The sequence below is a fragment of the Haliaeetus albicilla genome, chromosome 12 (assembly GCF_947461875.1).
Source record: "Haliaeetus albicilla chromosome 12, bHalAlb1.1, whole genome shotgun sequence".
In the NCBI taxonomy this organism is placed as follows: Eukaryota; Metazoa; Chordata; class Aves; order Accipitriformes; family Accipitridae; genus Haliaeetus; species Haliaeetus albicilla.
This window is the reverse complement of record NC_091494.1, coordinates 17267412-17282656: the sequence shown is the minus strand read 5'-3', so window position 1 is coordinate 17282656 and position 15245 is coordinate 17267412. Positions and strand designations below refer to the sequence as shown.

The following is a 15245-nucleotide window of genomic DNA, read 5'->3' as shown; positions in this document are numbered from 1 at the left end:
GCTCTGGATTTGGGTTAGTTTTCCCTCTCTGATTGGGTTGGCATTCAAAAATCTTAAATTATACATTCTAAGCTTTTATCTGTCTATGTGCCTGTGTCTTGCTGATGGAATTAAGACCAGGGTTGATGATTGTTTTCCAAAAGCTTAGAAGCTGCAAACAAATCTGCAGTGCTAGAGGGACAAAAGTGACAGTACCAGAATAATGTCTTTTTATTGCTTATATTAATGGTCACTTCATGCCCTGCTCTCTTCTGAAACACATACCCTCAGTTGTCTGGTTGTATGCTTTCAGCTTAGTATTCTACTATCAGTTTCTGCAAGGCAGCTTAAAACAATGCAATATATTTAACCAACAGAGAAAGGGGAATTTTCAGGTAGGTGCATCTATACGCTCAGCGTTTGTGTAGTGGGTGTTTGGTAGCGGGGGAGGGGGTAGCTCCTGTGAGAAGCTGCTAGAAGCTCCCCTGGCTCCAGGTTGGACCTGCTGCTGGCCAAGGCCAACCCAGTCAGTGACAGTGGTAGTGCCTCTGGGATAACAGATTTAAGAGGGGAAACATGTAGTGGAGAGAGGAGTGGGATATGAGAGAAACACCTGTGCAGACACCAAGGTCCCTGAAGGAGGGGGAGGAGGTGCTCCAGGCACCGGAGGAGAGGATGCCCCTGCAGCGCCATGGTAGGACAGCAGGCTGTCCTCCTGCAGCCCATGGAGGTGAGCAGGGGAGCAGATGCCCACCTGCAGCCTGTGGAGGAGCCCACACCGGAGAAGGTGGATGCCCCTGAAGATGGCCGTGACTCCATGGGAAAGCCCATGCTGGAGCAGTCTGTGCCTGAAGGACTGCAGCCTGTGGAAGGCACCCACGCTGGAGCAAGGGAAGAGTGTGAGGATTCCTCCCCCTGAGGAGGAAGGAGCGGCAAAGACAATGTGTGATGAACTGACTGCAAGGTGTTTTAAGATTTGGTTTTACTTTTCATCCTGCTCTAATTTGATTGGTAACAAATTGATTTGGGTTTTTTTTCCCCCAGGTCAGGTCTGGGTTTTGCCTGTGACCATAATCGGTGAGTGATCCCTCCCTGTCCTTGTCTCGACCCACGAGCCTTTCGTTATATTTTCTCCTCCCCATCCCAGTGGGGGGGGAGTGAGCGAGTGGCCGCATGGTGCTTTGTTGCTGGCTGGGCCTAACCCACGCCAGTGTTCTTTTGAGGGATGTACGAGGTTTGTCACTGAAAACAAACAGACCATGTACAAATGGAGCGGATGCATGTTCTTTAGCAGGCTTGGAAGCTGTAACTCTTCTCTCTAGAAATTACTTGGTGAAAGACCACAACAGATGATTGGTAGTGCAAATGATCTAGTTTATTGATGAAACAGGACTTGGCTAATGCTGCCAATGAATTCTAATTGCTGGCCTACTCACTGTTCGTTTTCCATCACTAGCAGATTTTTAATGGGTGCAGAGAAGGCCTTGACAAATGTAGAATAGGAGATACGCTGTGTCAGACTGCACTGAGGCATTTGGGATCTTGGTGATCTGTGCATCGTCGAAGTTGTACCAGTTTTTGGTGGCTGAGTGCTTGCAGAACGCCGTGTAGTGGCCATCATCCAGAAAACCAGAGTGGTTCTGTAACAAACAACAGGGTCTGTTAAAACAGAAGTCTCGCTCTTTCTCCTTACAGGCAAAGCTAGGAATTGGCAATCATTTTTTGTTTGCGCCTGGAAAAGATGGGAGAGAAGATTCTAGCCCCCTTTGGTCTACAGTGAGGAATGTTAATTCAAATAAATGCTTTAAAACAGAGCAAATAGATGATGATTATGCTTCTCCATTTTTGCAATGTTAAATTTGCAGCCCAGCTATTAGCCCTGATATGGGTCACTATAAGCAGGCCCCACTTGCAGTGAGTAATGGAAAAAGAGACCATTTAATCCTTATTTATAAACAGGATCCATGCAGGATCAGCTTGTGAGTTTATGCTGAGGAGGCTCCAACCAGGCATTATGTGCCAGGAGTGTGTGCTTTTTAAAATTGGGATGTGGGGGAAGGAGGGAGAGAGAAGCGATAACTTCTCCTCTCTCCCTTGGTTACATACTGTTACTGGAATATGTCCATGGCAGGTAAAAAAAAAGAAAGAAAAGGTGCATGAAAAACATATCTAACACTGGCTTCATCTTCTCCGTGAGGCCAGGCTTTACAAATAAAAGCAGGAAAGGCAAAGCTCACCACTACAGCACACAAGCTGTACTCTGCATCCGTGCAGAAAAGTGGGGAACTGTAGGGAGAGAGATCCAGATTGCTGAGTGGATAGCAGATGTCAGTTGAGAGTTTCCTTTTGTGCTTGCCTTGCCATTCAAACCTGAAACAAATTTTTGAACTATTGTAAATAACACTAAACTTACTTCTTTCTTGCATTGTGGTGGTTGCTTAACTGATTTTCCTAGGGGAAGGGAAAAACAACAAATAACTACCCAGTGTTTTGAAAGAGAAAGATCTGTATTAATGTTGAGTATTACAGTAAACTGATAGAAAATGCACTAAACCTACCAGAGATGTCCAGCAAGAAAAGCAAAGCTCTTGCTTCCTGATCCTTTTGTCTACTAGAAATGGACACAGGTACCAAAAGCAGCCAGAAATCAAATCTCTGCATCACTGTCACTGTGTCCTAAACATTTGGGACTGCACTGCTGTTGTCAGCTCTTCTTCTGTGCCAGTCTCCATCCCTCTTTCTTCTGTAAATTTTAGTACAACACTATACTTTTAAACATTTATAATGTGGCCAAGGGCTGCAGCTGGGGACCACAAGTTCCTCTGAGCATGTCAAGGAAAGCAGATGAATAACGGGCAACTAAATAATAACTTTACATAATGTAGTTCTAGGAAGCCAAATCATTCCAGAGTAATTTTCCTTATAGGTGGGAAGTTGTTAGGAATAAATTCTTAATAAATTTAGCAGTTGGCCACATGTGGCTAGTAAAGTCTGCTAATCACGAGCTCTTACACTGATGTACCTCTCTGTTTAGTAAACCCAGTTGTTTAGACCTGATTTAGTTAAGGGATAAATAAAAACACAGTGTCTCAGCTGAAATAATGACAAGCAAAATGCCCTGTTTCAGTCCTGCCCTAAGAACCCAAGTCACAATCTCTCCCACTTGCCCCAGGAACTCATTCACAGGGATGTCTGACCACATGAACTGCTGTACTAATCTGTAGTCAGTCAGTCCTCGGTGGAGTTTTTCTTCCCTTTGGAGAAGAGATCCCAAAATCAGTGAATGAAATTTGGTGGGTTTCAGTACAGAGTAAGGCAGAACACCTTGTCTGAGATTTCAGGAATGCAGCTTGCTTGTTTGACAGGTATATTTCTGTAACTGCCCATTTAGCTTCCAGGTATCAAAAGTACTAAAAATACTCATTTGCAGTGATTTTTTTTCCTTTTATGTAAATGGAAGTGATGTCTCACAAATCCCAGGAAATGGCCATGTCCTACCCCATATAGACTATACCTCTTTAAGTGGAAAATAATGATCTGCGGTGCCTTGGTTATGGTGGCCTTTACTGTAGCATCTTGTTTTGTTCCACACCAGGAACACTGGATTTGGTTGTTCCAAGTCAGTATGTCTTGCTGAAAGAAACATTTGAGACAGTCCTGTCAAAGAAGAAAAAAAAAAAAATTTAAAAAAATGTCAAACAGCTCTCCACCCCTGAAGGTCCTGACCAAGGTAAGAGACAGGTTTGCCATATTTTGGAGCTCTCTTCCTAATCGAAGCATGACGTAGCAAGGCTAACATTACAAGTACACTTGAAACACAAAGCTGCCAACATTGGCTTCCTTTTCCCCCCCAAATGAGGAAATACTTGGATGAGTGAAAGAAACCCTCAAGGTTACTATTGAACAATCTTAACATCCCTCACCCATGGCAACTCAGGAGCGTCGCTCCCATAACCTTACCAGCCTCCGTGGTCCAGAGATGAGTATAGAAACCCCACATCTCTTAGGACTAGTTCAAAGACTGTCCGTTAGTGCCCACGAAACCAAAGTAACTAAAAACCTATATCTTTTTAATAACGCGTATTAGTCTAAGCCACCTATTGCCACATAAAGCAGAAACCAGCAGGAATGTAGTAGACGTCGTACCTGCAGAGAGCATGCGCTTTTGGAAGGGATGGGCAGGGAAAGAACAGTGAACCTCTCGGGTCTGTCGATGGTGGTCTTGCATTCCAGACACATGATATCGTAACTGAGTTGTCCCTCAAATAACTTTGTGATAATAGATGTTTCACTGACACTCCCTCTGCTTGGTTTTCCATCAGTTACGCACCTTCTTTTGCTCGACTATACAGAAGAAAAAAAATGAACAAAATGTAAGGAACCACCTGTTTCAGAAGTGCCTTCACTGGGTTTTAATGGTCACTGCCCACTGCCTGTGTAGGCTAGTAGTTAGTCTTGTCACAGAACTCGGCTCTAAAATGCTATTACTTTACGTGATGTTTCATACATGCAGAGTAAGCTAAATTCCTTTTCTGAGAGAAATTAAACTAAAATGTAATATTGTAGACATTAGATGGGAGGGATTTAATTGCTAGACAAGCTCTTTATCAGTAGGTCTAAAGAGGAGAAAGGTAGACATGGGGACATGGCAGACATGAAGGTTTCAGGTAGATGAAAAACGGGAAGAATGTAAAGCGTGGAAGGAGCAAGGAGAGGGAGGGGTGAGGATAATGGAGCTACAGACAACATTATCATTTAAATGGGGCTTGCAATTTGATGTAGCATTAGACAAGAAGCAAATGAATTCTTGTGTGTTCATGGGTACAAAACAAAGGAAGAAAATTACAATTTTTAGCAGCCACGTCATGTAGTTCAGAAGAGGAGGACAGGCAATTATTACATGGAATGCTAAACCATGAAATGCAAAGAGGAAACAGCTACAGCCCCAGAACACCACAGGTGGGCTCTTACCTTCTTGAGACCCTCGTGGAGCTCATTCAGCACACAGATCAGAAACTCCTGTGCATCCTGCTGCGTCCTCTTGCCAAAAGTTGGGTACCGCTTCCCAAGGACTGAATAAAAAACCTCCGGGGAAACACAGTCAAACTCTCCAAGCCACATATCAGATATCAACCAGCCAAAGGCAGTCGCAGACTCACCATTCTCTCTTGGAAAAAATAAACGTAAGTTTCAGGTAAAGTATGAAGAGATGGTGGCTCTACCTTCAAATGGGAACATAATACATAAACTTAGAAAATATACACAGGTACAGTATTGCTCTGTCAGCCTGTCATTTAGTTTGAGGGTCTCCACAGATACTAGAAAGTAGTAGGAGTCATCATCGAGACAGCAATGAGAGTAACTGGTATTACTGTCAAAATGACAAAGTATAACACTCAAGTTACGCAGCAAGGAAACGACTCAGGGTTTCAGAGGAAGGAGAAGGAAACCAGCCTGTGGCCAATTTGACTGTAACTGCCTGGTGGGGAGCTAGTAGGTGGCTGCCTCGGACATTCTCACGGCAACACATATCCTTTGGAAGGAAAATGGCAGTGCCAAGCAGAAAAATACAAGTAGCTTGAATAAATCAACTTACTTGTGTAGGACTGCTTTGTGCTTTCCTGAGAGGAAATACTCCACAAGCGGTGGCACGCTGCAAAGGCACTGCAAAATTGCGTTCATGTAGCAGGTGTTGCCCAGATTCCTCAGGCCAGTGAGCCCTGGGTGCTGGCTGTTCATCTCCTCCATTGGTTCCTTGCAGGAATACTTCACGCTTTCCAAACAAATGGAGTCATACTTCCACCTCCTAGGAAAAAACCCACAACAGTGGAAATCTAAAATGCTGCAGTGCTTTTTCTATTACATTTTTTAGAAAGCAGTACTGTCTTGAAGAGATGTTTCCTGCTGTTTCAGGATCTTCTTTATAAGTTACACACATTTACTTTCATCAAGCTAATACAGTAGTAAAGACTCTCTATTTCCCACACTAAGCTCTTCCCAATGCAGTGAGATACATCATTAAGAAGTATTATTTAAATACCTGAGGTTTTAGAGTTAGTTATTCCTAAAATTCCACTCAGTCTTTGACTCCATACACAATTACTGAAAAACTATAACCAGATGTAAATAACTACCTCAAGCATTTCTCCCTACAGAATGCATATTGTATTTAATTTCCTCAGTTGTCTGATACTTATTTCCTAAAACCATAGGTTGCAGTCCAGATGCTACACAAACAGGTTGCTCTTTAGACTTCTGTCATAAAATGTTACTTAATTCACATTAAGAAAATTTTAGTAGGTTTGTTTTCTTGCTGCACAAGTCTGTCCTGGACCAAACTGTCCCCATCTCCAATTAGGCAGAGAGATCTGAACACAGACCCTGCACAACCCAGATGTGCTCGCCAATGTTCCCATTCTTGAAATTCTAAAGGCTGCCTCTTCTTATTATGATGCAGAAGGAAGTAAAATGCTGAAACCTCAATAATCTTTGTAGAACAAGAAAAGCCATTTCTTTCCCTTCAGCTGAACACCACTTGCCCAAGTTGCCATTTCTGGAGGTGTCCCAGGCTGACAGTCATTTTCTATCATCTAATAGCTACAAAACAGCTACAGAACTGTTTCCTTTTAAATTTCAGTAACAGCAGAGCCAATGTTTCCAAACAGCTCTACCTATATACCAGTCTCCTGTGAAAAAGCTTAATTCCCTCTTTTATAGCCATCCCCGTGAAACGCCAGCTTGGAGGAGAAAACACGTTGGGACCATCGGGTATGGAAGGTGGCTGGGAAGCCACCAGCAGCCTTGCAGGGAGCCTGTGCTTGCCCCAGCTCAGGGAGGCGGCCTCTTGCTCTCTTTTCCTCGTATCTCACCTCTTCCGTCCAGTTCCATGGCACAACTGGCACGGTCCTGCGTGTCCCATCCCCTGGCCTACCCTCACCCCGTAGCTTTGTGATGCCGTCCTGTTCCATCAGTTCTCATCCAGGGGAATGGGCCCTGCCTGACCTGCCTCCACCTCCTTCCTACGTGCCACCCAAAACAACCTTGGGCAGAGATAAGCACCCACCCGTTCCACCGGGCGGAGAGTTTCAGCCTGACCCGCGTTTATTTGTGTTTGTTCATACCCATATTAGCGTCTATTATTGCCATGCTCTGATGGAAGGGCAGTGATAACTGAGGGTGTTGACCATAAAAAGATGGAACTACCTCAAAACATCACACTGAATTAGTTTATTGGTGTTTAGAAAATTTTCCTGGGAAAAAAAGGGTAGTGGTAAAGAAGTGTCTTTTAATAAGCTAATGAGACAGTGTAGTTGATCCCTGAATTTCATACATCACTGAAGAGCAGCAGGTTTTCTGTATTTAACGTACAATTTGGGAAGTAACAATTATCCACAGAAGAGGCCCAGGAAGCCAGTGAAAAAAATCTCTATTTATCTTACTTGTTAAGCTTGAAGCAAAGGATGTCTGCCAGCACTCTTTGGACAGCTTATCTGCTGCCACTGCTATTAATCTTCCGAATTGTGTATCTGCAAACTGAGATATAAAAGCAACACACACACACACTCCCAAACTACCATTCAAAATCCAATCTACATTTTTGCAAATGGAACTGTAATACTGTACGTACTTTACCAAGAGTTTCAAATGGTTTAAAATCTAAATTATAATCCTGTAGGTTAAACTTAAAAGTTGTAACAAATATGTACAAACGCTTGAATACATACCAATATGTAAATACACTCACAGTTGGTTTTCTTCCACCCTGAAATATTTGTTTAAAGTTTTGTTGATAAATCTCAACTAGTTAAGAGTTCAATCCTGCCTCTTTCTGCAAATTTATTCAGTTCAAATATGCAAAATATGAGATTGAAATACAATGGATTTTCCCCCATGGGGCTGTGATTGTTTGTAACTATATGGAGGTACTTTGTCAAAATGCTATAGGTAAAACGCAGAGACAAGTACATGTTGCAGATTTATCAAAAGGCCTGCTGGAGAGCAACTGCAGTTTACTTGTTTTGCCTTGGATAATAGAAATGCACCAGACATTTCCATTACACATGCAGAGTATTTATGCACTTATTCTTATCTCTGTGTAGGTATAGACTGAAGCCTGTACAGAAGTATACGACTTCTGTAAATTCTCTGAAAGCCTGTTTTGATTCTCTGAAAGCCCTCATTCTCATTTCTGTGAGAGCATCTCCAACGTTTCTATGCTTCCAAGGCTCCTTGCTTATTCCTGCAGCCCTTCGGGGGAAAAAAAGTGTGAATGAACTTATAATAATATACACTAATACAGAAATAAAATTCAAACTGGAATTAGAACATTTGCAACATTGGAGAAAATATCAAGAAAGGACAAGAACAGCAAGGAGTTCATTTTACTTTACTGGAATTTAACCACTTAGATAAATTGTATTCTGTGGGATGACTCTCCATATTTTCCTGGATTTATCTTTTTCATAGAATGGCTTGGCTTGGAAGGGGCCTTAAAGATCACCCTGTTCCAAGCCCCCTGCCATGGGCAGGGACACCTTCCACTAGACCAGGTGGCTCAAAGCCCCATCCAACCTGGCCTTGAACACTTCCAGGGATGGGGCATCCCCAACCTCTCTGGGCAACCTGTTCCAGTGCCTCACCACCCCCACAGTGAAGAGTTTCTTCCTTACATCTAATCTAAATCTACCCTCTTTCAGTTTAAAGCCATTACCCCTTGTCCTATCACTGCCTGCCCTTGTAAAAAGTCCCTCTCTGGCTTTGCTGTAGGCCCCCTTTAGGTACTGGAAGGCTGCTATAAGGTCTCCTTGGAGCCTTCTCTTCTCCAGGCTGAACAGCCCCAACTCTCTCAGCCTGTCTTCATAGCAGAGGTGCTCCAGCCCTCTGATCATCTTCGTGGCCCTCCTCTGGACTCACTCCAACAGGTCCATGTCCTTCTTATGTTGGGGGCCCCAGAGCTGAACGCAGTACTCCAGGTGGGGTCTCACAAGAACGGAGTAGAAGGGGAGAATCACCTCCCTCGACCTGCTGGTTATGCTTTTTTTTGATGCAGCCCAGGATACGGTTGGCTTTCTGGGCTGCAAGCGCACATTGCTGGGTCATGTTGACCTTCTTGTCAACCAACACCCCCAAGTCCTTCTCCGCAGGGCTGCTCTCAATTCACTCATCGCCCAGCCTGTATTTGTGCTTGGGATTGCCCTGACCCATGTGCAGGACCTTGCACCTGGCCTTGCTGAACGTCATGAGGTTCACATGGGCCCACCTCTCCAGCCTGTCAAGGTCCCTCTGGATGGCATCCCTTCCCTCCAGCGTGTCGACCGCACCACACAGCTTGGTGTCGTTGGCAAACTCGCTGAGGGTGCGCTCAATCCCGCTGTTCCTGTCGCTGACAAATGTTAAACAGCACCAGTCCCAGTACCGACCTCTGAGGAATGCCACTCATCACCGTGCTCCACTTGGACATCAAGTCATTGACCACAACTCTTGGAGTGCAACCATCCAGTCAATTCCTTATACACCCAGTGGTCCATCTATCAAATCCATGTCTCTCCAATTTAAAGACAAGGACGTTATGCGCGGACAGCATCAAATGCTTTGCACAAGTCCAGGTAGATGATGTCAGTTGCTCTTCCCCTACCCACCAACACTGTAACCCTGTTGTAGAAGGCCACCAAATTTGTCAGGCAGGATCTGCCCTTCGTGAAGCCATGTTGGCTGTCACCAATCACCTCCTTATTTTCCATGTGCCTTAGCATAGTTTCCAGGATTCACTCCATGATCTTGCTGGGCACAGAGGTGAGACTGACTGATCTGTAGTTCCCTGGGTCTCCTGTTATTCCCTTTTTAAAAATGGGGGTTATGTTTCCCCCTTTCCAGTCAGTGGGAACTTTACCAGACTGCCACGACTTCTCAAATGTGATGGATAGTAGCTTAGCCACTTCATCCGCCAGTTCCCTCAGGACCCACAGATGCATCTCATCAGGTCCCATGAACTTGTGCACCTTCAGGTTCAGATGATCTCGAACCTGATCTTCTCCCTACAGTGGGCACTTCTCCATTCTCCCAGTCCCTGCCTCTGCCTTCCGTGTGACTTGGGTGGTATGGCTGGAGCACTTGCCAGTGAAGACTGAGGCAAAAAAGTCATTGGAGTACCTCAGCCTTCTCCATGTCCTGGGTAATCAGGTCTCCCATTCCCTTCCGGAGAGGGCCCACATTTTCCCTAGTCTTCCTTTTATCACCAATGTACCTATGGAAGTTTTTCTTGTTGCCCTTGACGTCCCTGGCCAGATTTAATTCTATCAGGACTTTAGCTTTCCTAACCCGATCCCTGGCTGCTCAATTTCTCTGTATTCCTCCCAGGCTACCTGTCCTTGCTTCCACCCTCTGTAGGCTTCATTTTTGTGTTTGAGTTTGTCCAAGAGCTCCTTGTTCATCCATGCAGGCCTCCTGGCGTTTTTGCCTGACTTCCTCTTTGTTGGGATGCATTGCTCCTGAGCTTGGAGGAGGGGATCGTTGAATATTAACCAGCTTTCTTGGGCCCCTCTTCCCTCCAGGGCTTTATGCCATGGTACTCTACCAAGCAGATCCCTGAAGAGGCTAAAGTCTGCTCTCATGAAGTCCAAGGTACTGAGCTTGCTGTGCGCCCTCCTCACTGCCCTAAGGATCTTGAACTCCACCATTTCATGGTCACTGGAGCCAAGGCTGCCCCTGAGCTTCAGATTTCCCACCAGCTCCTCCTTGTTGGTGAGAACAAGGTCCAGCACAGCACCTCTCCTCATTGGCTCTTCTATCACTTGGAGAAAGAAGTTATCATCAACACACTCCAGGAACCTCCTGGATTGCTTATGCACTGCTTATCCCTCCAACAGATATTGGGGTGGCTGAAGTCCCCCATGAGGATCAGGGCTTTTGGACATGAGGTTGCTCCTAGCTCCTATCTGTCTATAGAGGGCCTCATCCGCTCAGTCTTCCTGGTCAGGTGGCCTGTAGCAGACCTCACTACAATGTTACCTGTCCCTGCCCTCCCCTTTAATCCTGACCCATAGGCTTTTGGTCAGCTCCTCATCAATCCCCAGGTGGAGCTCCATGCACTCCAGCTGGTCATTGACATAGAGGATGACACGCCCTCCTCATCTCCCCTGCCTGTCCTTCCGAAAGAGCCTGTATCCTTCCATTCTAATGCTCCAGTAGTAGGAGCCATCCCACCACATCTCTGTGATGCCAATGGATCATAGCCCTGCAGGTGTGTGCACATCTCTAACTCCTCCTGTTTATCCCCCATGCTACATGCGTTTGCATAGAGGCATTTAAGTTGGGCCCCCGATGAAGCTGACTTACTGACTTTTGGTTTTGACAAAAACAGTCATGGTAAGTATCCGCTCCTAGTTTGGAATACAGGGTACACTGCCAGCAGCTTGCATTTTTCTCCCAGTTAAGGAATTTTTGATGCTTTGTGTAATTTTTCTCAGTGTCTCCTTTATCCTTCATTTTAGCAGCTTTTCCAGTCTAAAAAAAACAAACCAAGAAAAGTAAAAATCAAAACTAGTATTTTGATGATGGGATATATAGCTTCAGATTTTGTTAGGGTAAGAAAGGGCTAACAAGGCTTTCTGACTTTGGGTCACTAGCTTACCTGCCATGCAGTTATAAATATCCCTTCAAAGAAAGATAACCAATAATATAAATTGGTTTTATTCTTCTGTCTTCCCATGAACCATTTTTGTCACTGGCGAATGACACAGGTGCTTCCAGAACTCATCTCTCCATGTTCCTAGTTGCTCATGGCATACCTTTCCTACCCCAGTGTCTCTCACAACTGGCAGATTTGATTGACACAGCTGCATCCTGGTTCCCCCTCTACACTGCTGCTCCCTTCCCACCACCTGCTGGGGCTCAGGGGATGTCCCTCCCCAGTCTCCACACGTGAGTGGAACAGGAGCTAGATTATATTACTTATTAAGTCTTACTTAGAACAAATACCGTATTTTCTACCATAGACTTAACAGGACATACTGACTGATACGCGTGTGGGATGGAGGAAGTCAGATGTTTCATGCAGACTTGGGGAAAGGCTGAGCTAAGGCCACGGCAGAGGCTGAGGAATGACCACAAACATCTGACTCGGAAGAAAAAAATATTCCAGCAAGTTTCTACAACAGATCTGCTCAGTTGCAGCAAGGGTGTGAGGGATGAGGAAGCTTCCTCCTGCCTCATGTCACCTTCCAAGGACAGCTTTTGTTCATAGTTAATTGCATTTTTGTGGAAACAAGATGAGAGAAGGCTACCACTGGTTGTAATGGTCATTACTCACATCTGAAAAGGGAAAGCCTGAAGTTTCAGTCTCAGAAAATAATCAGCTCACCATTTTTCTTGATTTCAAAGCTCTCTACAAGAAAGAGTTTTTCAGATACTGTTCAAAAAGCAATTTGTCTCCTAATCCTCCTCTTCCTGCTCTGCAACACCCCTCAGCACTTGTTGGGGCTTAGTTACCACTTCTACTACTACTTATATCACTATCTGTATCTCATACTTAGCACAAAACCAACAATATAGCAGCATGGCACAAACACGTAAAACCACTGCCTGGATTTTTTTTTTTTTTTTAAATTAGCTTCTGGTGTAGTGCAACAACAGATGCTAACATGTATTCACCCTTCTACATGGTTAAATTGTACTGAGATATATTTCATTATTACTAATGAAACAGTAATTAGCCCCATACCCCCGGCATATCCTGCCTTTCCTGCCCACTTCATCTGGAATCTCCATGTCAGGAACTTGTTCCTTGATTTTCTTGGCAAACTCCTGTTAGCGGACCAAATATTCTCATCATCCGCTCTAAAAAAGCAAAGGCACAAAAATAAATTACAACTGCCAAAGGCTTAGTAGCTACAGATTTTTCACAAGCTTTATGTTTACAGTTATGTGCTAGTGCATGCAACCACAGTATTTTCTAGAGTAATTTGGTACGCTTAAGTTCTGGCCCCACTGTAGCTGATACAAAGAAATTGTATCTTGATTTCCACTGCATTAATGACAAGCATGAACACAGCCAACTATTTATTTAGAGCAAGAGCACCAACTAAGGTATGTTGTAAAATATACTGAGAACTGTAGACAGAAAGAAGGAACCAAGTAATTTGTTTTTCTTATACAGGACAGGGAACAATGACACTGCAAAGTATTTAGCAGTTGGCAGCATTAACAAGGGCTGTTTAAACTTCTACTAATTCTTAAAAACGTTCTTACCAAAAGTAAGAGTTCTTGCCTTCCTACAGAGGGGAACACATTAAAGAAAAGAAGGAAGATAACTTGAAGTAATATATTGAAAAGCAAGTACTATGGTCATACACAGGCTGATGGCAGCATTAAAAAGCACCTTTTGAAACCATTACTGAGAAACAAGAAGTTAAATTCAACCTATAATAGCGGTCATGCAGGTAGAACAAAATTTGTATTGAAAACTATAAACCACTGAAATAATTTTAAAAAGACTATAAATCCATATAACTGAATTTTATTCCTAGTACTAAAATCAGCAATGCTAACATTCCTCATTCAAGAAGGCAAAAGCATATGCTTATTCTTGCTTTTTGTGGAATCTGAATCAAGACCTTAATTTACTATTTTGACATAGCATGATACACAAATCCATATCAGTACTATCTGCTGCAAGCTCAGGGGCTGAGAATTAACTCACCATTACTCTCACTACAAAATTGATTTCTTGCAAGAAAAAGTGTTAATTTGAAAAAGGAAGATTAAATCATCAGAAGTCTTTTCAGAAGCACTGTTATATTTAAAAAAAAACAACTTTTTTTTTTTCCCAATTGATCTTTTAGGAACATTCAACATGAACTGTTACCGCCAAGTTTTCAGCTGTGGTCTTTCCCCCCCTCCAAATTCCTGCAGTGTTAAGTGTTGTGGCATTAAGTGAGATGCAACCACAAAGAACTAAAGTGTAGGAAATCACTGCCACAGGCTTAAAAACCAAATCCCTCCTTTTCCGAATCACATGGCTGCTGGGCAGCAGCTAAGAAACCAGCTCCGAAGAAGACTCACCTTTGCGTATTTTACCACAATGTATTTGAGATTGGTTTCCTCTGAAATGTTTCAGCACCTAAATACTGCAAGAAAGCAGTCAACAATGCTGAATTTGCTGGTTTAATTAAAAAACTAAATCAGCACACTCACATATTTGAGGTTTTTGCATAAAGAAATATTGATGCTGGAGGAAATTAAAGTGCATTTTAAAACATAAGTTACATAAGCAACCAACACTAGTCTACAAGTACATAAGATTCAGCTTAATATGTTATTCAATGGTTTTTCTTCTAATGAAAATATCCTGAGGATGGTGGTAGGGAATCAAAACTATCTGTCAAGGAAAATAATGTAGCTTACCTATTTCCCTATATGAGAAATATTCTTTAAATACCCTCTTAGTAGGAAAGTCACTGAAGTATTTCAGATTTTTAGTAAAAATAATTAGAGAAGGTTTGAATTATATTCCTGTATTTAAAAACTAGGTTCTAAAAAGATATGCTGATACTTGGGTTTTGGATAGTAAACAGAAGTTCCAATGCTGCTTCTACTTTCCCCCTCTTCAGTAACCTAAAGGAAATTTAAAAGCTAAAGGATCACAACTCTTCTCTATTCATAGAGCACTTCAAGAGTGATGAGGTTTCAGCAGAGGACTGACACTTGATTTTCTCAACCAAATTAAATTACACAGGCTAATCTTCATGTTTCTGCAGCCTGACATCAATAGGACATGGTATTATCCTAACACGGACAGGCTACTTCTTCAAACTAACTTCGGGTTTTTTCTATGCCACCACACTTTTCCAATGCCTTCCCTGAGGATACTTACATTTATGATTTTTTTTCTGCTAGTGTGAAGGAGAAGATAATTTGTGAAAGTTGTAATTTCACCCCCTCTCCCCAATTTAGACATGTGCTTCTCATAACTCTAGCTCTAAGTCTCACATGAACTAGTACCCATGCCAGGAAGATGCACAAACATACGTACAGTATTAACCACTCCAAGTCTTACGTATGTTCCCCAACTCTATTTGTCCTTTTTGGTCTTGGAAAGGCTTCAGGCCCTAGTCACTGCAACACTGAGCAGAGGGAACACTCCCCACTATCACACACACCCATCACACAAAAGTCACACCTGTGTGTTTTGTTAAGAAATGAGTCACAGGCAAAACTACTGAAGACAGATACCATGGTTGTAAAAATTAACTATGCGTTAAGTATTTGTC

The 15245-nt window shown here is 43.2% G+C and overlaps 1 protein-coding gene across 1 annotated transcript; it reads right to left on the bottom strand.

Moving 5' to 3' along the window:
• Positions 1-1338: 1338 nt before the first annotated feature.
• USP50 (ubiquitin specific peptidase 50) lies at positions 1339-13446 on the bottom strand. Its single transcript, XM_069798338.1, has 8 exons — positions 12287-13446; positions 11314-11481; positions 5576-5785; positions 4951-5146; positions 4126-4323; positions 3494-3636; positions 2217-2349; positions 1339-1619 (listed from the first exon to the last, which is right to left on the bottom strand). Exons 2-8 carry the CDS (start codon positions 11340-11342, stop codon positions 1443-1445), a joined length of 1086 nt encoding a protein of 361 aa, XP_069654439.1. The 5' UTR covers positions 11343-11481; positions 12287-13446; the 3' UTR covers positions 1339-1442.
• Positions 13447-15245: the final 1799 nt, after the last annotated feature.

Coding starts and splice junctions, on each gene's coding strand:
- USP50 (XM_069798338.1), bottom strand. CDS start 11,342: ATGACTGTTTTTGTCAAAACCAAAAGTCA. Junction 5,786..11,313: donor TTTGTCAAAACCAAAAGTCA/GTAAGTCAGCTT, acceptor GTTTTTTCCTAG/GAGGTGGAAGTATGACTCCA. Junction 4,324..4,950: donor TCCACGAGGGTCTCAAGAAG/GTAAGAGCCCAC, acceptor TCTTCTGTATAG/TCGAGCAAAAGAAGGTGCGT.